The sequence below is a fragment of the Globicephala melas genome, chromosome 21 (assembly GCF_963455315.2).
Source record: "Globicephala melas chromosome 21, mGloMel1.2, whole genome shotgun sequence".
Taxonomy (NCBI): Eukaryota; Metazoa; Chordata; class Mammalia; order Artiodactyla; family Delphinidae; genus Globicephala; species Globicephala melas.
In genome coordinates this window covers 31,330,289-31,352,970 of record NC_083334.1, presented here as the reverse complement: position 1 = coordinate 31,352,970, position 22,682 = coordinate 31,330,289, and the positions used below count along the sequence as shown (strand labels likewise).

The window sequence follows — 22,682 nt, the reverse complement described above, 5'->3', positions numbered from 1 at the left end:
GGGGTAGCAAGACCGGGGGGGGGGGGGCCGAGACAGGAGTGTGCAAGGCAGAGAGCAGTGGGAGGCGAGGCAGAGGCAGTGGGGGAGGTCCGGCCAGAGTGACAGTGTGATGCCACTGTGATGGGAGCTATTGGACTGAAACATTAACAGGATCCTTCTGACCGCTGGGCTGAGAATGGTCTAAAGTTGGGGAAGAGGAGAGAAGCAGGGAGACAGGTGTGGGGACCAATTGGAATCATTCAGATGGGAGATTATGGGGGCTTAGACTAGGGTGGTAGCAGCAGAGGTATCAGGGATGGATTCTGGATCTCTTTTATCCAGAAATTCCACCTCAGGCTAGGGACACAAAAGAACTGAAAGCCAGGACTCAAACAGATAAGCATGTGTACAGCAGGCTCATAGCAGCAATGTTCACAATAGGCAAAAGGTAGAATCAACGTGTCCAAGGACAAATGGATAAACAGAGCTTAGTATGTCCATACAAAGGGAATATTGTGCAGCCTTTAAAAGGATGTTCTGACACATGCTACAACTTGGATGACCTTGAAGACATGATGCTAAAGCCAGACACAAAAGGACAAAATCCTGTATGATTCCACCCATGTGAGGTACCTAGAATAGTCATATTCATAGAGACAAAGTAGATGGTGGTTGCCGGGGGGGGAGAGAGGAAAAAAGTTGTTTCATGGGTACAGAGTTTCAGGTTTGCGAAATGAAACGAGTTCTGAGGATGGAGGGTGGTGATGGCAGCTCAGTGATATGCATGTACTGAATGCCACTGAAGTGTACACCTAGAAATGGTTAAGATGGCCAATTTTATGTTACGTGTAAACAAATTTTACCACAATCGAAACAACTTCTTAAATGTCAGATTACGCTCTGGATCTGTTTTGAAGACAGAGCCAACCCAGAGTACCAGGGAGCTGGATGGGGTTGGAAGGGGCTTGGAGGATGACTCTGAAGGCTTAGCCGGTGCTCACTGGACCTGATGCAGAGCATCGTGGGAGGAGCAGTTGGAGTAGGAGACGAAGAGCTTGGTGTTAGACGTGGAGACATTGCATAGTTAAAGCTCTCTTGCTTTTCCTCTTTTAGGGGGAGAAAGGCATATTCTGTGCTCGTCTTTGGCATTTTATGAAATTAGGGCTACTACTCTGGTCCAGGACACTACCTTTCCCCATCTGAATGGTTGTAATGGGTCTCTACACCGTCTCCCCGCTTCTGCTCTTGTTCTGCATTTAGACAACTCTCAACATAGCAGTCAGAGTGATCCTGTTGACTTTCGGTCCAGTGGCTGCCATGACACTCTGATTAACAGCCTAAGTCACCACAGTGGCCACAGACCCTCGCATGGTCTTGACCTCCCCCATCGTGTGTATGTACCATTAATCTTCTTTATCCAGGGTGGTTATTCTGTAAATCCCCCCACCCCAAAACTGAATTACAAATACTGAACCATCACTACTAGGGGAAACACATATACCTACATAGGTTCTGGTATCGATTTCAATGCTGGCAAGGAGTTCCCCACACCAACAAGCAATTCTTGAGACACCAGCTGGGTGTGCTACTATTCAACTAAAATTTGACGACATTTCAGAGACAGCACCAGATCCCATGGGTTAAAGGTAGAGTCCATCCATATTGCCCTCCCAGCCCCACTTAAGATGCCGGTCACAAGGCCAGGTTGTTACCTATACTTGTGCCTCTGACCCACTGGCTATCGATTGGAGGTTCCAATGACCCCCTCCTTGGGTTTGATTAATTGTCTAGAGCAGCTCACAGAACTCAGAGAAACCTTTTACTTACTAGATTACCAGGTTATTGTAAACAGATATAATTCAGGAACAACCAGATGGAAGAGATGTACGCGGGAAGGAGCTAGGATCTTCCATGCCATCTCCAGGGAAGCCAGTGTCCTCACATCTCCACATGGGCACCAACCCCAAAGTTCTCCTAACCCAATCCTTTGGGGTTTTATGGAGGCTTTATCATACATAGGCATGATTGATTAAATCATTGGCCATTGATGACTGATTCAACCTCCAGCCAGAAATCAGAAGGGTGGGTCTGAAAGTCCTAAGCCTCTAATCACAAGGTTGGTTCTCCTGGCAACCAGCCCCGTCCTCATTAACATAACAAAAGAAAACTTTCTGCCCTCATTTTGGAAATTCCAAGGGTTTTAGGAGCTCTGTGCCAGAAACAGGGGTGAAGACCAAATATATGTTCTTATTATAAATCACAATATAACAACACCTATCATTTTATCTGTATATATATCTCACATAGATTAGAATCTTAACAAACAACTCAGACCGGTAAAGGCTATTTTCCTTTTATTCAAAAAGGGAAAATGAGCTTTAGAAGTGGTAAGCAACGTGCCTGAAGCTGCCCCATGAATAGGGGCTAGAGTTGAGTTTCGAATTCCATCAACGGGCCCCGAAGCTGGAACTTGTTGCCTTACACTGGGTGTTCCCCACCACCTCCATCCTCTGTTCGTCTCTGTGTGAGAGCTGAAACTAGGAAATGGAGTATCACCTGTTCAGCCTCATCAGGGAAGTGCATGTGGGCTGTTCTGTACATGTCTGAGAATGACCACAGAGCATCACCAATATTGATTTTGGGGATTACAGATAAATTTTAGTAGGTAAGTGAATTCACAAATTCAGATCCATGCATTATAATATAATATAATGATGAGGAGATATATCTATATATCTATTTATCTGTATATATATTCTATGCAGGTACATCAAAGTCTCCTGGGAAGTCAGTTTGAGCATTTGGAAAGGAATTGCGGCTCTCACCAGAGCTGCTGCCTGCTCAGTGTTTGTAAGGGCCCAAGAGAACAAATAGTATTGTTAACGAAGGCTGCTAATGGAAGAATAAAAACAGGTCTTCAGATGGATCCTTGAGTGCACGCCTTAAGAATAAAAAAGATGCAATTACACAACTTCCAATATACCCTTCCACGTTTTCCTTTTTATCTAATTTATGAACTTGGCCAATTACCTACTCAATGGCCTCAATCACTCAATTTGAGAACAAAGCAGGCAAAATATATTGAGATCCACTGTCAACAGCTTCCTAAGAAGTAGTTCATATAATGTCATATCTTCCGTGTTTTCAAAAAATTTTTTAAAAAGAATAGAGATAATTTTTCATTCAACTCTATGCCAAGCAAATATATAGGATGATCAGTATATAAGGAAACATTTGACCTGTCAAAAAAGATGTGTATAAATAGCATCTGTAGAGAAGGCAGCTTGCCAGAATAATTTGAATATTCCTCAGGATGCTAAGAAAGAGAACTCTTTCTAGAATATTAAATTACTATGAAATCTCACACTCATGAGTTAGGTCTTTAGTTTTGTTCAAAGCAAAGGCTCGTGGTTAAAAATAGCAGTTGTAGCTTACATTTATTGAGCTGTTTGGTTCTTTTCTAAGTTGTTCACCTACATCAACAGCTCTAATTTTCATATAATCTTTCTGAGGTAGGTACAATTATTATCTCCCTTTTATTGTTTAAGAAATAGAGATTCCTAAGGGTTAAATAACAAGCTTAGATCGAAAGAGGGAAAAATATGTAATTCCTCCTCCTGAAAATGGTACTTTATTCTCATGCCCTCTGTTTCCCATGTCCGCAGGCCCCGATATATCTGAGAATTATTGAGTTGCAGGCATTTTCTAGATTTTTTTTACAATGTTTTCTTTTTCTAAAATCAACATTTATCTATAAATTGTAAATTTTGCTATCTCTATTACCTTGTAAATCAAACAAGATCGGGTGTGCTTCTGTAATTAGGTGAGGCTACTGTGATAATGGTATTGAATGGGGATGTCTCTTGCCATGTGTCCTAGAGAAAAGTCACTTATTCAAGGCACAGTGGGGCCATGTGTGTCAAGGCGTTTGTGTCAGGCTGGCCCAGGGGAAGGCAGGGCACACACTCAGGTGGCTGCAGAGATTTGAAGGCTACTGTCTTCATAAAGGTCTCTCCTACCCATCTGTTGAGGCCTGAAATTCTACCTTTCATATTATTTTCTTCAAGTGTTGAAGGCTTTTTAATTTCGAACATCCCTATTAAAAGGCCAATACTGCAGGAAGCAGCAGACAGCCGTGACTTAACACGGGGTCTGGCAGGCTGTCTGCTGAAAGCAAGATAAAGACCCAGCCATGTGAGATAGATGTTTACGAGCAGGCAAGAGAGATTAACAAAGAATCAGAGGACACCAAAGATAATATTCATGTACCAGACGGCCAACTTGTGTGTGAACGATAATGAGAGAAAGAGGGAGAGAGAACAATTTCATTTATAATGTGATTTAAAGGAGATACTGACAATTAGGACTTCTTTTTCATTCATATTTCACCTTTGAATCCTTCTTGGACTAGGTCTCTTGAAAATGACCACAAGTGCTCCTACTGCTTCCTGGGGCCTTTTGGTTGACCAGGGTAGTCGGGACAGCTCCAAAGCAAAGGTCGCTAAGGATGCGTTCGGACCTCTAGCCGATAACAAAAGAGTTGACAATCACTGTGCCCTCAGCTGATGCAGCTAAAAAGCCAATGCCATGATCCCTTGACAGCTGTGGACCTATCAGGACTACTGACATTTCTTCAGGGAAATCACAGCGCCTGTGATTCCCTAGCCCTCAGGAAGAAATGAGAGATGGCCTGGAAGACACATCTCCACAAGGCAGAGAGAGAAGGGAAGAGACACGTGTTTCCTTTCCTGTGCACCCTTTCCACCAACCCTCATGAGTTTAATTTAACCCATTCGAGTTTAATGTAACCCATTGTTGAACTTGTTGCCATAATTGACAACTTCACCTTAGGAGTACAGTTTACTTTATGCATGAAACAATATGTAATCAAAAATCATACTGTAGAAAAAAACACATTTATGACAACACTTTACATGAAAAACACATAGCCCTGCTAAGTTGTTAGTTGCCTGTATAAGTTGAGATCTATGGCAATGTCGTGGGACCAAAAGGAAAAACACATTTCATGTTCCATAAATTTCCATTTGTATCACATCAACATCCAGACCAGGTAAAAGCTGTTTCACCCATATGTTGTTATTTAATATATGGTTACAGATCCCTTGAGTACCTTTCAAATAACAGATGACTTCAGAGTAGGTTTACTTACTTCTGTTTCCTTTGCATTTAATTCAAATCACGAAAACAAAAATGAGTTCAATTCTTTGGGTTGCTTGCAGTTTGCTAATAGCCATCATAATACGAGTGGTCCCCTCCAAAGCTAAAAACAAGGTTGTCTGGGGGCTGCTCAAAGTATGAAAATATATAGGGACTTCCCTGGCGGTCCAGTGGTTAAGACTCCACGCTCCCGGTGCAGGGGGCACGGGTCCAATCCCTGGTCGGGCAACTGAGATCTCACATGCCTCACAGTGCAGCCTAAAAAAAAAATAAAATTATCATCTATCCTCTGCCACATAGAATAGATGTGAATCTTCTTCTGATCAAGCAGCGCTTTAAATACTTAGAATGAACTACTCTGTCAATTCTGAATCTTCACAGTAGGGTGACAATTTTCTAGTCCTTTCTTGGGTCAGGCATCCAACATGGCTAAAATTGTCTTTTAATTATGGGGAATACATTTAGCCCATAGCTTTAGGTTTTGTTTGTTTGGAAAGAGCTTATGAAGATGTAAAGCCATTTGCTTCCTGATTCCATTTTCAAGGCTTCACATAAATACTATTTAAACAGAGAAGGAATTGTTTTCGGAAATGTGTGTTCTTTGCTCCATTGACTGTCAGATATCTTGCAGGCTGCGCTAGCAAGCAGTGGGGTGAATTCAAAAGATGAGGCATTTAAATGTTCTGAGGGTCGTAATGATTCTTGTGTGGAGTAATACAGCTCTTCTTTATCTGGTACTGCAGCCAGCCCTGATCCTAGGAGGTTTCCTTAGCTGACACTCACAGGGAAGAGATGCTCCACAGCGCACGTCTGAGATCGGACATGGCAACACTCCTCGTGTTATCCTACGATGGGTGGCGTGATAGAATGCAGTGATTTTCAAATTCTTCTCCACAAAGCCCAAGGTCCCTTACTTGGGGTACCCGAAGTGCTATGCTTGGAGTTTGATGGTCTCACTGCTGTTTGAAAACCCTAACCCCCCTTTCAACTAGAGCAACTGTGCTTTGTCTATTTTATGCATTATTTTCAAATTAAGTTGTTTTTTTTAAACAGGATTCTTCTGCTTTTCTTCCTTCACTCCTATGTTTCGTTTAAAAGCCCTAGTGTCATTATTAAGGTCACTAGCGTTGAATTCAGAAATAAGTAGATTCAGGTCTCCTTGTCCACTTGCTAACTGTATGACTTTGATGTCTTTGAACCATGGTTTTCGTATCTGGAAAATGTGCTAATAATGTTCATAAAGTGGTTTTGAGGATTAAATATGATAATAATGTCTCCTTGGGCTTCCCTGGTGGCGCAGTGGTTGAGAGTCCGCCTGCCAATGCAGGCGACACGGGTTCGTGCCCTGGTCCGGGAAGATCCCACATGCCGCGGAGCGGCTGGGCCCGTGAGCCATGGCCGCTGGGCCTGCGCGTCCGGAGCCTGTGCTCTGCAACGGGAGAGGCCACAACAGTGAGAGGCCCGCGTACCGCAAAAAAAAAAAAAAAAAAGTCTCCCTTATCCTTCTAGCAAAGCTTTCTTCTCTCTGGTTTCTTGATAACCCCTCTATCAGTCGGGGTTTGATCAGAGGAGTACAACCACCAAGACTGATACAGAATGAGGAACTTATTGTAAGGATTATGGGAACTGGTAAGACAGTCTTTTCTTCTGCTGGTTCTTCTGCATCTAGTCTTGGGCCTGAAGTCCGTAGGGCTGGCAGTCAGGAAGGAAAGGTGGCCGTGAAGTAGGGAAGAGCAAAGACAAACTGGAACCCACGAGTGCAAACTGGAGGCTGTGTCTGATGTGGGTGACCTGCAGGATAGGCTGGGGCTTTGTACCATGTTCCCACATCCACATCCTGCCTAGGATTCAGCAGCCTGGAAGGTAGAGGTCTGATGGGAGCCAGAGACGCCCATGGGTCTGGCTCCACCCCATGCATCACGGTGAGCATCTCTGATATCAAGGGGTACTAACCGCTTCTCCACCCTCCTCCACTCTCTTCTCTTTACCTACATTGTCTCCATAGATGATCTCACCAGCCCTACACCTTTAACTACCACCTATATGTCAATGACTCCCTGGTTTACCAGAACATTGCTTGTCCTGACTTTTCTATGATTGACGTTGATATGCTAGAGCTGGAATCTCACAGACAGGCCAAGTACACCACTGGCCAATGACAGACTGACTAATAGATGGTGGCCGTCTTTCACTATCATCTGGAATGAGGGCTCATAATCTTCTCATAGCACTCTGGCCGCCTCTCCTTCCTAACTAATCAAAATGGATACATGGGGCTTCGCTGGTGGCGCAGTGGTTGAGAGTCCGCCTGCCGATGCAGGGGACACGGGTTCGTGCCCCGGTCCGGGAAGATCCCACATGCCGCGGAGCCGCTGGGCTTGTGAGCCATGGCCGCTGAGCCTGCGCGTCCGGAGCCTGTGCTCCGCAACGGGAGAGGCCCACGTACCGCAAAAAAAAAAAAAAAGGATACGTGAGCTGCCTTGTATTTGCAGCTATATTCCCTAAAGGAGTAGGTGGAATTCATTGAGCTAGAACTTAATGAGGATAAACAGTATAAAAAGTAGAGGAAATGAAGACTTGGCTTAGCGGAAATCTGGGTACAAAAGCCTTAGAATTGATTGCTAGCAGGTTCATTATGAGTATAGATTACAGTGGGTCAGGGTTGCCAGACACACATACATAAAGCTTTAAAGGTATTGGTAGAATTAATGGTGCACGAGAGCTATGGAAGTCTTGCTCTGCTTTGTACCGAAGAAACCACACCAGGGGCTTGGCCTTCAGTTCGAGGGTCATAGTTTAACAATGTCATCAACAAAGAGGAAATGCCATCCATAAGGTAGTAAGAGATGATATGGGGAACTTGAACCTATATTTTAGTGAAGAACACTGTCAAAGTGCCAATGGACTTTCAGCCTGGTAAGCAGAGCCTTAGGGGATGTGATAACTTTCCTCAAGTATTTGATGTATTTGAAGAGATGGGAGTAAACTTGTGCACAAAGCAGAATTCAGGAGAGTGGGTGTTTGAAAAAGGACAGCCTCCAAATGCTAGCAGACACAAACCATTCTGCTTGTAAACCTTCATGCGACCCCCATGGGGTTTTGGACTAGACCGATGGTTTCTCTAAAACTTGCCCCCTGGGGAGCTTTCCAAAACATGGATTTCCAGGTCCCACTCTAGATGTACTGCATCACAGTCATCTGGGGTGAGGCCTGGGGTTTGTGTTGTTAATAACTCCCACCTGATTCTCTAGTCACCAGTGTGGGAACTACTGGACCAGATGAGTTCTAAAGAGCCTACATATTTCTGTGACTCTATTCCTCCTGTCCCAGGAGGGCCACATGCATGGTGTCAGGAGCAGCTTGAGCAGAAGGGATGGGTTCAAACCCAGCTGTGTCTCCACCTCGCTCTGTGATTTTGACTAAGTCTCTGTATCTCAATTTCCTCATTTGCTAAAGAAGGATAATCGTCATGTCTGCTCCTAGAATGTTGCCAAGAGTAAATGAGTAGATGGGTACCATGAGTGCCACAACAATGCTTCTATATGGCATATATAAGATAAGGATTAGCTATTGATTTTTTTTTTTACATTGCAGTGTGCGGGCTTGTCATTGTTGTGGCTTCTCTTGTTGCGGAGCACGGGCTCTAGGCACGTGGGCTTCAGTACTTGTGGCGCACGGGCTCAGTAGTTGTGGCTCGCGGGCTCTAGAACGCAGGCTCAGTAGTTGTGGCACACGGGTTTAGTTGCTCTGCGGCGTGTGGGATCTTCCCGGACCAGTGCTCGAACCCGTGTCCCCTGCATTGGCAGGCGGATTCTTAACCACCACTGTGCCACCAGGGAACCCCTAGATATGATTTTTTATACTGGAAGATGACACATCCATTTACTAGACAGTCTGATTCATGAATGTTTAGGAAGTAGAAGAGAAAGAAATAACTCAAAACCAAAGACTTTATTTTTTAAACTTTCATATCATTAATCATCTTTCAAAGTGTTTCTAGCTTTAGCAAGCATTATAATACAGAACATGTGCAAACATTTCTTGGAGAGTTGCAAGGTTATCAAAGCATAAATAGGAATATAAAGTTTACTTTCTAGGAATGTAAAACAATAGAAGTTGTGGGGAGGAAATGAGGATCAACTGAAGTCTCAGGTTTGCTGAGATTTCTGTCTAGAACCACATCCTTCTGGATTTTTTTCTAATAAAACGAAGTATGCAGATCTTGGGTATATAATCTGATGACTTTTGGTAAATGAATATACCCTGTAACTACCATCCCAAGGTACAGAACAGTTACATTACTCTGGAAAATCCTCTTGTGTCTCCTGCCGGAACTTCCTCATCCCAGAAGGCAACATTGCTCTGAATTCTATCATTACAGCATAGCTGTGCTGTTGTGCTCTTTTCTGTCTGACTTCTTTACATTATGTTTTGATGCTAATTTATGTTGTCGCATAAATCAGTAGGTTTTGTTTTGGTTTGGTTTGGTTTTTAGTTTCCATGTATTATTCCATTATATAAATACATCATAATTTGCTTATCAATTCTTGCATTGATGAACATTTAGATTATTTTGAGTTTTTGGCTATTATGAATAAAGCTGCTATAAGCATTTTTGCAGAAGACTTTTTTTAATCCTAAGTTTTTGTTCCTTTTGGGTAAATGTCTAGGAGTAGAATTTGTGAGTTATAGTCTATCTTTATAAGAAACTGACAGTTTTCCCATTTTACATTCTTCTGTATGTGAATTCCAGCTGTTCTATGTGGTTATTTACATTTGGTAAATAACCAAATGCTATTTATGTTGTTGTTATTTATGGTTTTTTTTTTTTTTTTTTTTTTGCGGTACGCGGGCCTCTCACTGTTGTGGCCTCTCCCGTTGCGGAGCACAGGCTCCGGACGCGCAGGCTCAGCGGCCATGGCTCACGGGCCCAGCCGCTCCGCGGCATATGGGATCTTCCCAGACCGGGGCACGAACCCGTGTCCCCTGCATCGGCAGGCGGACTCTCAACCACTGCGCCACCAGGGAAGCCCCTATGTTGTTTTATTTGATGTTAGCACTTGTAGTGGGTATGAGATGGTGTTTAACTGTTCTTTTAATTTACATTTCCTGGTGACAAACGATGCTGAGCATCTTTTCATGTGTTTATTAATCATTTTTATGTCTTCTTTTATAACATATCTGATCAAATATTTTGTCCTTTGAAAAACTTGGATTGTTTGTCTTTTATTTATTGATCTGTAGGAGTAAATTATATATTCTGGACAGAAGTCCTGAACAAGATATATGAATTACAATTATATTTTCCCAGGATGTGGCTTACTTTTTGGTTTTCTTGATGGGTCTGTTTATAAGCAGGAGCTTTTGATTTTTGTAAAATCCAATTTATCTGTTTTTCTTTTTTATGTTCACCGTGTTTTAATTCCTAAGAAATCTATGCCTATACCAAGTTCATAGATGTATTCCTCTGTATTTTTCTAGAAGCTTTATAGTTTTAGTTTTTTATTTATTTATTTATTTATTTATTTATTTTTGGTTGTGTTGGGTCTTCGTCTCTGTGCGAGGGCTTTTCTCTAGTTGCGGCAAGTGGGGGCCACTCTTCATCGCGGTGCACGGGCTTCTCACTATTGCAGCCTCTCTTGTTGCGGAGCACAGGCTCCAGACGCGCAGGCTCAGTAGTTGTGGGACACGTGTCCCCTGCATTGGCAGGCGGATTCTCAACCACTGCGCCACCAGGGAAGCCCCTAGTTTTAGCTTTTACATTTAAGTCTGTAATCAATCTTACTTTTAATGTGTGTTGTGAGGTAGAGGTTGATGTTCATTTTTTTATTTCATGCATTTATTCAGTTATTCCAGCACCATTTGCTGAAAAAACTTTCTTTCCCCCATTGAATTGCCCTGACACCTTTGTTGAAAATCAATGAAAGTGGTCAAAAGGTACAAAATTCCAGTTATTAGATAAATAATACTGGGGATGTAATGTACAATACACTGGCCATAGTTAACACGGCTGTATGATATATTTGAAAGTTGCTAAGAGTAGATCTTAAAATTTTTCATAGCAAAGATGATTATTTTTCTTTTTTTTAATCTATGTGAGATGATGGATATTAACTAAACTTATCGTGATAATCATGTAGCAGTATATGTATGTCAAGTCATTACAGGGTATACCTTAAACTTAAACTTACACAGAGCGGTATGTCAATTGTATCTCAATGAAAGTGAAAAAAATCAATTGATTCTTTGGGTGTGGTCTAGTTCTGGGCTCTCTATTCTGTTCCTTTGATGCATTTTGTCCATTCTTATGCTTATGTAACACTATTGTGATTGATGGATTTTTATAAGCAAATCTTGAAATCCTCAAGTGTGAGTCCTCAAACTTTTTTCTTTCTCAAAATTATTTTAGATACTTTGATTTCCACATAAATTTTAGAATCCACTTATCTCTGTAATCCTTTAGTGTTTGATAGAATTCTCCAGTGAAACCCTCTGGAAGAGACTGTTGAAATTTTGATTGAGTTTTCATTGAATCTATAGGAGAACTGATATCTTAAAAGTATTGATTCTTTTAGTTGATGAGTATGGTGTATATATCTCTGTATCTATTTAGGTTCCTCTTAATTTCTTTCAGCAATGTTTTGTAGTTTTCAGTCTTGTACATCTTTTATTAAATTCATCCCTAAGTGTTTTCAAATATTTCTGATACTGTTACAATGGTATTTTTACAAATGTATTTATCAGTGGTTTGCAGCTCTTTTAAGCATGCAATTTTTTCTGTTGGCCTTTTGTATTGTGACCTTATTAAATTCACTTATTCTAGTAGTTATTTTGTAGATCCTTTAGGATCTTCTATATAAACAATCATATCTTCTACAAATAAAGACAGTTTTACTTCTTCATTTCCAATCTGCAAGCCTTTCATTTCTTTTACTTTTCCTATTGCACTGCCTAGAATCTACAGTGCAGTGCTGATATAAATAAGAAAGACATCCTTGGCTTTTTCCTGGTCTTAGGAAACTTCAGTATTTCACCGCTTAATATAATATTAGCTATAGGTTTTGATAGGTGCTCTTTATTATTAATTATTAATTAAGGATGTTCTTTTCCAGTAGGCTAAGAGTTTTGAACATGAATGGATGTTGAAATTTGTCAAATGCTCTTTTCTGCATCTATTAAGCTTATGTTATTTTCTCATTTTGTCTTAACAAAGTGAATTATATGATTTGATTTTTAAATGTTAAACCAGTCTTACTTCCTGTAACAAACAAACTTGTTTATGATGGAACTGTTATATGTCTGTATGTATACATACAGACAGAAATATCTTTATCTATAATGTGATTCTTACTAGTTTTTAAAGGATTTTTCTGTCATGTTCATGACAGATATTGGCTTGAAATTTTATTTTCTTTTATATTCTATCAATTTTTTTAAAAAATTAGTGTTACGGGGCTTCCCTGGTGGCGCAGTGGTTGGGAGTCCGCCTGCCGATGCAGGGCACGCGGGTTCGCGCCCCGGTCCGGGAGGATCCCATATGCCGCGGAGCGGCTGGGCCCGTGAGCCATGGCCGCTGAGCCTGCGCGTCCGGAGCCTGTGCTCCGCAACGGGAGAGGCCCGCATACCGCAAAAAAAAAAAAAAATTAGTGTTACGTTACCTCAAAAACAAGTGTGGAAATGTTTCTTTCTCATCTATTTGCTAAAAGAGTTTGTAAAGTTGATACTATGCCACTCTTTAATGTTTGTTCATTAATAGATAATAGCTACCCTAATTTTCTATTTCATCTTGTGTTAGTTTTGGTAAGTTGAATTCTTAAAGACATTTGCCCATCTCATATACTTGGTCAAATTTATTGGCATAAAATTATTCATAATGTTCTCTTATTCTCCATTTAAAACTGTCAGTAGTATCTGCCTTAGAAGCAATTCTTTTATTTTAGTAATTTGTTGCTTTTTTTTAAACCTCCATGAAACTTTCTAATGGTTAATACTTGCATTAATCCTTTCTAAGAGCGGATTTCGGTTTTGTTATTTTTTCTGTACTCTGTTTTTTATTTCATTGACTTCTCTTTATTATTTCTTTCCTTCTACCTGCTTTTGTTTTAATTTTCTTGTCTTTTTCTACTTTCATAGCATTTAAACTTTGACCATTGATTTTAAACCTTTCATCCTTCTGAATATAAAGCTATATATTTTCCTTTAAAAACTGATTAATATAAACTTGTTGATACGTAGTATTTTCATTATCATTCAGTTCAAAATATTTTCTAATTTCCCTTTGGATTTTTCCCTTTGATAATAGGTCACTTGGAAGTATTTAGGTATTTTCATAAATGCTATTAATATTTATTTCTTATTAATTTCAGTGATAGTCAAAGAAACCACTGTATGAAATGTAAATATTTGAAATTTAGTAAGAATTTTCAATGGCTTAGCATATTCCCTAACTTAGTTTACTTGCTCTATACATGTGAAAAGATTGTGTATTAGCCACTTGTTGAGTGTACTGTTCTATAAATATCAGTTGGTACAATATGGTTGATAGTTTCATTTAGATACTATTTGTTTTGTCGTACTGTTCTGTTCTTACTGAGAGAGGAGTGTTAAATCTCTTATAATTATGGTGTCTGTTTCTGCCTGTAGTTCAATCAGTTTTGCTTCATGTTCTTTATGCTTTATTGGCTAAATTGCATTTACAATTGCTAGGTTCTCCTAATGAGTTTCTCGCTGTATTATTACAAGACATCCTCTTCATCTCTGGAAATATTTCTTGTCTTGAAGTCTATTTAGTCTGATATTTATATAGGAACTTCCACTTCTGGGTTATCAAATACTTTTTGTTATCCTATTTAATTTTCTCTATAGTCTCCTTAGGTTTATATCTTCGTATTTGTTTCTAGGAGGTTAGGACGCATCCTTAAATGACCACTGTCATTTAGAGTTAATATTGGTAAATTTATTATTTATTAATTAGACTTTATACACAATATCATGAGCTCTCAAACTCCTACCCATTCTTGGGCTATTGTTGTCACATATTTTACATCTATATACAGTATAAGCACCACAATACACAGCACAGTGTCATAGTTTTGCTTTAAATTGCTCTCTATCTTCAAATAAATTTAGAGCAATAAAAAGGACACCAACATATTAATCATTTATGGTGTTCTTTATTTCTTCCTGTAGATCTGAGTTTACACCTGGCGTCATTTGCCTTCCACCTGAAGAACTTTTTCTGAAGCATTTTTCTAGCACAGGTCTGTTGGCAGACTGTTCTTTTTAGTTTTTGTTTATTGAAAATGTCCTTATTCTACTTGAAAGTTTGAAGGATATTTTTGCTGGATATAGAATTCTGATTGTTTTGTTTTGTTCGTTTGCTTGTTTCACCACTTTTTCTTCCTTAAACGATCCAACTCCACTTCACCCTCGTCTCTCTGTTTGCTCTTTTCTCTCCCTGGACAACTCTTTAACCAGTTCCTCATATCACAGGCTACTTCTCATCTCTCTGGTTTCATTTCATGCTTCTCAGAGACCTCTGTTGACCATGCTATCCAAAACCAGCCTTCTTCTCTGTGACTGTCTCATTTTCCTCTTTACATCTTGTGCAATACTTCCACAATGTTTTTATTTGTTTCCTTGCTTCTTGTCTTTCTACCTGAGTAGCTCCATATGAAAATTTATTTTATATTCTCCTACATTCCTGGTATTTGGCAAAATACTGGCATCATGATAGAGGCACAGTGATGTTTCCCTGATGTAGAATGGATGCAACTGAAGTTACAGGGGCATCTGAAGTCTAGCTTTGCTAGAATTGAAAAGACACATTGAGTAGTCACACTGCTAAACTCTCCAGGACCATCTGTTTTACACACTGTGCTAGGGAATATAAACGCAAAAGTGAAGCATCTTCAAGAAACTTTTCCAGATTCTCTGAGTTGGAAACAATCTCCTCCTCTCATTCCCCTAGCATTCCACTTCATCCCGACTGTGGTACTTTTTGTGATTGACCTTGCACCATTGCTGTTTCTATACATATCTTCCCTCTCCAACTGGATTGTCAGGTCCTTGCAGGCAGGGGCGATATTTCTGAACACACATCGGCAGTCCTGCAGAAATAACCTTTACGTCTGCAGACGTTTCGGGATACTCATAAAATGGTATTGCATTGAAAATGAATGGAATGAGAAACAGCGTTTTTGTTTAATAGGACTCTCTATTTCTCTGTGGAAAAAGGAGCTGTATAATTCCAAAGTCATTAGAATTTCAACTCAGCATTAGTAAAGCCCTAAGTTCCCACCAAGGACACTGTGTCACGTGTGGAAGAGGACTCCTCTGCCCCTTCTCTGCCTTTGTTCTTGTTTATACGCACTGCCTTCATAGTTTATGCTTCCTGCAGTTTGCATCACAGTAACGTGCCAAATATTTCCTGCCCACGCTTCTGTTTGGCTGCAGAGCAGAACTGTAATGGAAAAGCAACAGATCAGAATAGTTTTTAGATTTGTTGGTGCTCTTAAAAAGGCCCACTTTTAAACATAAATATTTATGCCTGTTGCCATGCTCTACCTCCATTCGTTATGAGGAGACCTTTGATGAGCCTGTAGTGTGAAGAGGACCCATATAAATACTGGTTACCATTTATTACGACAAGACTGATGGAGAACTCTGGAGGTAGGAAGGCTGAAGCTAGCTTTCATATTCTGTGCATAACAGAGGAGAATGGCTCAGCCCCAGATAAGCATTCAAACAGCTCACATGTAGGTTGTGATAACTTATTGCCTCTGGGTTTGGGGACTATGGTAATCTTCCTGAGTCGCACACACCTGCGAGTGAAATGGAAGAGGCTTGGAAGCACAGCTCTTCTTTGTAACTTTTTTCTTTAAGACCCAGTATTGTTCTGACAAGTTCAAGTTAACGAAAGGACCATGGCACTAGAGGGCGGTACTCTGTAAGGTAGGTGTGTATGTGTGTTGGAGGTGAGGGTTACAAGTCTGAAACTTCTTGTAGGTTCCCAGGCCCCATCCAAGGCTTATAGAATCAGAACCAGCAGATCTTGTGCCTGGGAATCTGCATTTGAGCACCACCCCCAGAGGATGCACTGGGACGTTTGGGAGCCACTGCTTGAGGGAATAGAGAGACAAGAGTTGTCTCTTTTGTCTCTGAACTGTCGATCTGTGCCTGGAAAATTTTGAGTCCCTTAGATTGCTCACCAAGAAGGTCCTGTGGTCTCATTGTTATTTTCCCATAACTGAATTGACTCTTAATTGAGGAATTAGTCACTCAGTGTCCGATTATCATGTACCTGAAACTAAAACAAAATAAGTTCGTCCTTACACTGGCCAAACCAGTTTATCCTGTCATGTCTAACACATTTCTCAGAAACATGCATGGGGCTATAGGAATTTGCAAGTCCACAGGAAGTTCTGCCCTTTGTCACATTATCTACATAAGAGCAATTCTGATGACACTGCAATATTCAGTAAGCAGGACTCATTGGATGTAATTAGAAGTAACTTTATTCTTGCCATCCACTGCCCTTTCATGCCATCTCTGTGGGATTAATTTTTTCCTACCCCTTGGTAAAAACTAGGGTAAGTGTCATGAATTTTTGCTCACTTTTAAGTAGTAAAGAGTTCTTTACTTTCATTCTTACATACACAAAATTCTATGGCATTAACTGATATATCCAAGTTTTTTTCAGTAGTTTTTATCTACTGAAAAAAACTGCACAGGTTCAAGGTTGAGAATTATGCTTTATTCAGTGAACTTACTGAGGACTTTAGCCTGGGATACAGCCTTTCAGATAGCTCTAAGGGAGTGTTCCAAAAAGGTAAGGGAGAAGCCAGGATATATAGGAGTTTTTGCTGAGAAAAAAAAAAAAAAAAAAAACATGTGTTCAAACATCACAAGATTACTGCTAATCATAAGAACAAAACATTTCAAGTTAATGATTTTAGTGCTTTTCTATGTTTGGCAAGAGGCTTGGGATCACTGAAGTGATCCTTTGATATGCATCTTAACTATCTCGGTCCAATATCTTGTTTTTCTCCATCCTGAATCCCCTCAGGGAGCCCCATTGTCAGGAGGCCTGCAGTGGCTGATGACTCCTTTGTCTACTGAAATGGCAGGTGACATTCTTAGTTCCTACAGGGTAGAAAAATAATTTTTAAACAGCTCCAAACTTTATTGGAAGTGAGTTTTCCCCCTCCCTTAGCTCAGTTCTGCTTGGGCAGCCTATTCGCCATGGGAAAAGGGTGCATAGGCTCTTCCCTTCCTCTCTGCCTGTGGCTTTTGCTCTCCTTCCTTTATCTCTCCCTCAGGTTCCTCCAGGGCTGAGGGATGCGGGGTATCAGGTTAGAAAGGCGAGGGACATAAAGGTTTATTTGATAGATACCTATACAAAACTCGCATAGACACTGCCTGACTCTTTCTCATGGGGTGATTTCATGGCTTTTTCAAGAACTCAGCATTACTTGATACTTAGCCCCTAGGCTATGTACCTCCTCTGGGGTCACTTTAAGGCCCTAGATATCCAGTTGAACCCTGCTAGCATCCTTCCGCTGATGCTAAGTAGACACAGGCTCCAGACTTTGGAGCTTGTCAGCGTTGTCGAGTCCAGGACACTGGGCTCCAAGCACAATAAGGCATTCCTCAAGCTCTCTGAGTATCCCACTGAATCCTTTTCCCATGGGTTCGAGGTGAGAGAGAAGGAATTCCCCCATCTCACATGGAAGAGGGTTAAGTCAAACTCATAGTATGATAGAGCTCCCTTTAAGGAATTCTCTATTTCTTTCTTTCTTCTCCAATCTCTTTTTCAGACTGGTGGTGAGGGATCAGCTTTAGGTGGAAAATGGCTCTTGACCACTTCTGTTGGATGCCCTGAACTGGGGCTCTCATACTCCACTTTAGTCATGGGGGTGTAGCTAGCATCTGTGTCTTAGAGCTTCAACCAGGGGCTTCATCCAAGATATTGGGAAATCAAGATTCTCTTGTAATATCTCTTTGCAATCATAATACCAGCTAGTTTATGTTTATCACTTGTTGTATACCAGATGCTCCTTCATACATGCCTTATCTTACTCAGTCCTTCCCACAATCCTATGAGGAAACAGAAGTTCAGAGAAGTCAAATAATTTGTGTCAAGTCACCCAGATAGCAGGTTGCAAAATTCTTTCCAACACTGTGCATTATTTTCTTTTTAGGAAAATAAGAATGATTTTTGTGTCTTAGAAAGAAAATACTATGCATTCATCAGGGGGAAAAAAATGCTATAGCTGTTTACTATCCTGGATTTGACAATGGGAAGATATGGAATTTTGGAGCAAAATTAAGAACAACAAGTCTTAGTTGCTAAGCATTTGAATAGACTTATTCACTTAATTCTTATAAAACCTTGTGTTGTGGGTGGACTCGTCTTCATGTTGTAGATGAAGAAACTGAGGCCAGGGGGATATTATGTGGCTTCCCCTACATTACACAACGAGGAATATTTGGAGCCAGGATTTAAAATCCAAAGTCTTAGACCATGACCCTGAATCTACTTTTCCTCTCCACTCTGATGGGACAGAGCAGGAATATGAGCTGTGGAAGTTGTTTGGTTGATGCTTCTTTCAAACACATCCGACTCTAGATGAGGAGCGACAGAGGAGTCAAGGTTTTCACTAAACTCCTTGGAAACAAAGAGCATCTTATTCATCTTGGAATCCCTAGTGCCAGGTCCAAAGTCGATACTCTGTTAATGAATGAATGAAATGGATAAAGAATAAATAACTTTCTTTTCAACTCTCTGGTGGAAAGTAAGTTTACATGTGGGTTAAATTAAGACAGCATCCTACATTTTATAAGATGGTCTTGGGAGAAGAGCTCAGATGAATGATATCTAAACTTGAATTTCTGATTCGGTCCTTGGAATAGAGGTGAAAGAGGAATTGAGACCGAGTTTTTCTCTGGAGTCTCAAGTTTCACTGCAGAAATGACAGCTTACATGTCTCTCTGCTTAAGGAAAAAATAGATTGCTTCTTTGTTTGGGTTATGAAGTATCTGGAAACATTTTACCCCAAAGAAGTATGTTCTAATAATTTCAGTCATCCAACAATGGGGCAGGTGGCTTCCAAAGTATTCACAGTCATACTTCTGCTGAGGAACCTGTCGGCTGGGCTCTTGGAAGGGAGGATTGAAATGTTATTGGTGGGGTAGACCAGATGGCTTCTAAGAGACTCTGTCCCTGATCTTTTGGAGATCTAGGATTCGTTCAGGTGGTTGATGACAAGGATGTAGCTAACCAGGTCTGTGTGTCTGTCGTCCACAGGTCTGAGGCGCAATTACAGATGTACCATCTGCAGTGTCTCTCTAAACTCAATAGAACAGTATCATGCCCATCTGAAAGGATCTAAACATCAGACCAAGTAGGTACTTTCATGCTTTCACTCTTCAGTCCTTTTGTATGTAACTTTTAGCATGATGAATAAAGGCTAACCACTTTACTTATTTCAAAATAAGTAGATGAAAACTGTATCTCTTATCTCCAAGGTTCCCTTGATATTTATGCTGTTCAAGCCTCCAGAGTCTGCCTAGCACCGCTTGAAGAATGACTTCTTGCCTTTTTTGGACACAGTAATGACAATTTTTTTTTCATTTTTTCCTTCTTTTCAAGGCTAGTCAGCACATTTGTATGAACTTCAGGAAACTTTTAGATCTATATTAAGTGTTTTAAAATAAGCAATGCAGTCTCTACTTGGAGGATGGGCCAGACCTCCGTGTTGGGAAGTCAAATTCTGTGAATGTCTTCGACCACTTTCTATTTCTAGAAGCATATTGTTGCTTAGTCTGGAAACCTAACAGATCCCCTGGAATTTTAAGTCATTCACATACATAGCTATTTTCAATTCAATGGAAGCTCATTCCATTCCCCCTCCCCCAAATTCTCATGATTTTAAACCAGAAAAGTCTAATCAGGCATCATTTCCCCTGCATTTATATTGCTCGTCTTTTTAGAAAACCGATGACATTAGCTTTTAGGTATTTTTAAAGTAGCTGCTAGGACTGCTAATAAGATCTAATAAAATAGGAAAAAACAAAGAATATCTCAAAAATATGTAATTTTCCTGAATATAATTGTTTTCATTTCTCTCATATTCATTAGCAGAATCATTGAACAGATTCGACTGTATCAGGGCCTCATAAGTAATGAATGATTCATTTAACAAAGGTTTATGGGGCGCCCACTGTGTGCCAGACCCCGAGTGTGCCCTGGGGAAGAAAAGATGAATGGATTTAGGCCTTCCTCTTGGGGAGCTCCCTGACAGGCTGGGGAAACAGTCATGTAAACACATAGATTGTTCTCTGTTGCCATAATGTGGGCACCCCGAGCTTCGAGGACCAGGACAGGGACATCAGTGCAGAGGCCGAGCTCATAAGGATGAAGTCGTCAGGGTCTGATTTTGTTTCCCATTATCACCCAGCCCCCAGCGCAACACTTGATACGTATTAAGGGCTTCGTAAACATTCCTGATGGAGTGAATGTGTGATTTTTAAAAGATGAGTAACGACAGCAGAAACTAACACAATACAGTAAAGCAATTATACTCCAATAAACATGTCCAAAAAAAAAAAAAAGAAGAAAAGATGAGTAACGATTTTCCAAGCACAGATAGGAAGGTACGTTCCAGGCAGGGATATTTCTTGGCAAAGATACTGTAAAGACATAGATTCACAGGGGTTTCTGGCTTCAGGGGAGAAGTTTAAGCCCAGAGTTCCTACTGACTCAGTTTTTCCACAATATTGTGCGGTTCGGCGAGTCAAAGCTGCTTTCATCACTTGCTTTACTGATCCACCCCCAAAGGGCTTTTATCAAGGAAGTTCTTCAGAAACAAGACTGTCTCTGATTCTCAGCACCTAGAGCACTTGTATTGATTATTGGGAGCTGCTGCCCCAACCCCATCCCCAACCCCCAAAACGGTCCCTTCAGCATCTCTCTGACCCTCCCGTTGTGAGCCATACTGTATGCATTCTAACGAGCACGCATCTGACGTACGCACAGACACCTTACAAGGAGCTGCAACGGTAAATGATCATCTTTTAGGGGCATGTATTTATTGCTCTTCATAAATAGAAAAAGGTAGACAGCAGTGACTTTAGGTGGCAAGAATCATGTCAATAACTGATGCAGATAGATAGCATCTCCAGCTTCCGGAACATACCTACGTCTCTATGTTTACCTATAAAACTTCACGTGACAGAATTTGTGCTAGGCATAGTCACACCTAATACCTTGTTTATTCCCCTTAACTACCTTGAGATACATATTACTGACCCATTATTTGATCTGAGAAACTAAGGCTCAGAGAGGCAAAGTAACTTTCGCAGCACCACCTTGCCAAAAAAAAGGCAGAAACAGGACTGGACCCAGCAGCGTGTGACTCTCACTTTTAATTAATTCGTGTCACTCAGCCACCACAGACAGGCTTTGGACACAGGACTGCAGGGACTGCCAGTAGAGAGTCTTATGATGAATTCTGAAAAAGGACATTGCTTCCCTGGTGTAATTTAATAAGTATACGTGACTTCAGAAGGGTACGTCTCCTGCTGTGCTGCCTTCTTTCCAATAAACAAGACAGTTTGCTTTTTTTTGTAACCACAAAAGCACAAGGTTGAAGAAACCTTGAAGAAAATAATTGTCATAGCTCTGTCCCGCAGGCCATTTCATCTGTCCTTATACCAGATTTGAGTATCCTGGGTGTGTATATGAGTCTGTCTTTGTTTACGAGACAGACGGTTCCATAATTTTCTTATAATATCCTTGTTAGGTTTGGTTTCAAGTGTGTGAGGGCCTCGATAAACAGATTCTATTTCTAATCCCTGAATGAGTTTGTGGTAGACTGCTGCTAGTTCTTGCCTTAAATACGAGGAAGGATTCATTAGTGAAGCCATCTAGGCCTAAAAATGTATGCTATGGGAGTGTTTTTCTTAGAAATTTAGTTTCTTTAATACAGCATTATTCATATCTTCTATTCTTATATCAGCTTAAATAACCTGTCTTGCAATTCATTTATCCATTTCATTTACATTTTAAAATATATTGATATAAAATTGTTCATTTTATCCCCTAATTTTATTTTTAATGCTTGTGGAATATTTTTCTTTCCAGACACTGTTTATTTGTGTCTCTTCCTTTTTTTTTTTTTTGTTTGATCACTTTTCTTGTTAGAAGTTTATCAATCTTTATTAGTTTTTTTTTTTTTTTGGATGAACAAATGTTGGGGATTTGTTGATTTTCTTTATGTACAGTTATTTTATGACATTTAAAATATTATTTCCTTCTTTCTACTTCCTTTGGATTTAATTCGCATTTTCCCCTAGCTTCTTAATATAAAAGTATAGGTTCTATAATTAAAAAGAATCTGAAAAAGAATATATATGGATATAAATAAATGGTCCTATCTGTCAATTAGGCCAAGTTTCTTAATCTTGTTCAAATCAGTATATTCTTACTGATTTTTTTGTCTGCTTTTTATATCCATGAGAAG

General features: G+C 40.3%; 1 protein-coding gene across 5 annotated transcripts in view; it reads left to right on the top strand.

Moving 5' to 3' along the window:
* Nucleotides 1-22,682, top strand: part of ZMAT4 (zinc finger matrin-type 4) — a 343,860-nt gene that overhangs the window by 282,960 nt on the left and 38,218 nt on the right. For 4 of the 5 annotated variants that reach the window (XM_030834018.2, XM_070044618.1, XM_060291502.1 and 1 more), the window contains one exon: nt 19,466-19,562. The exons of the other annotated variant lie outside the window; for it this stretch is intronic. In XM_030834018.2, coding sequence (XP_030689878.1) covers nt 19,466-19,562 — 97 coding nt within the window. The remainder of the gene's footprint in view (nt 1-19,465; nt 19,563-22,682) is intronic. 5 annotated transcript variants of the gene reach the window in all.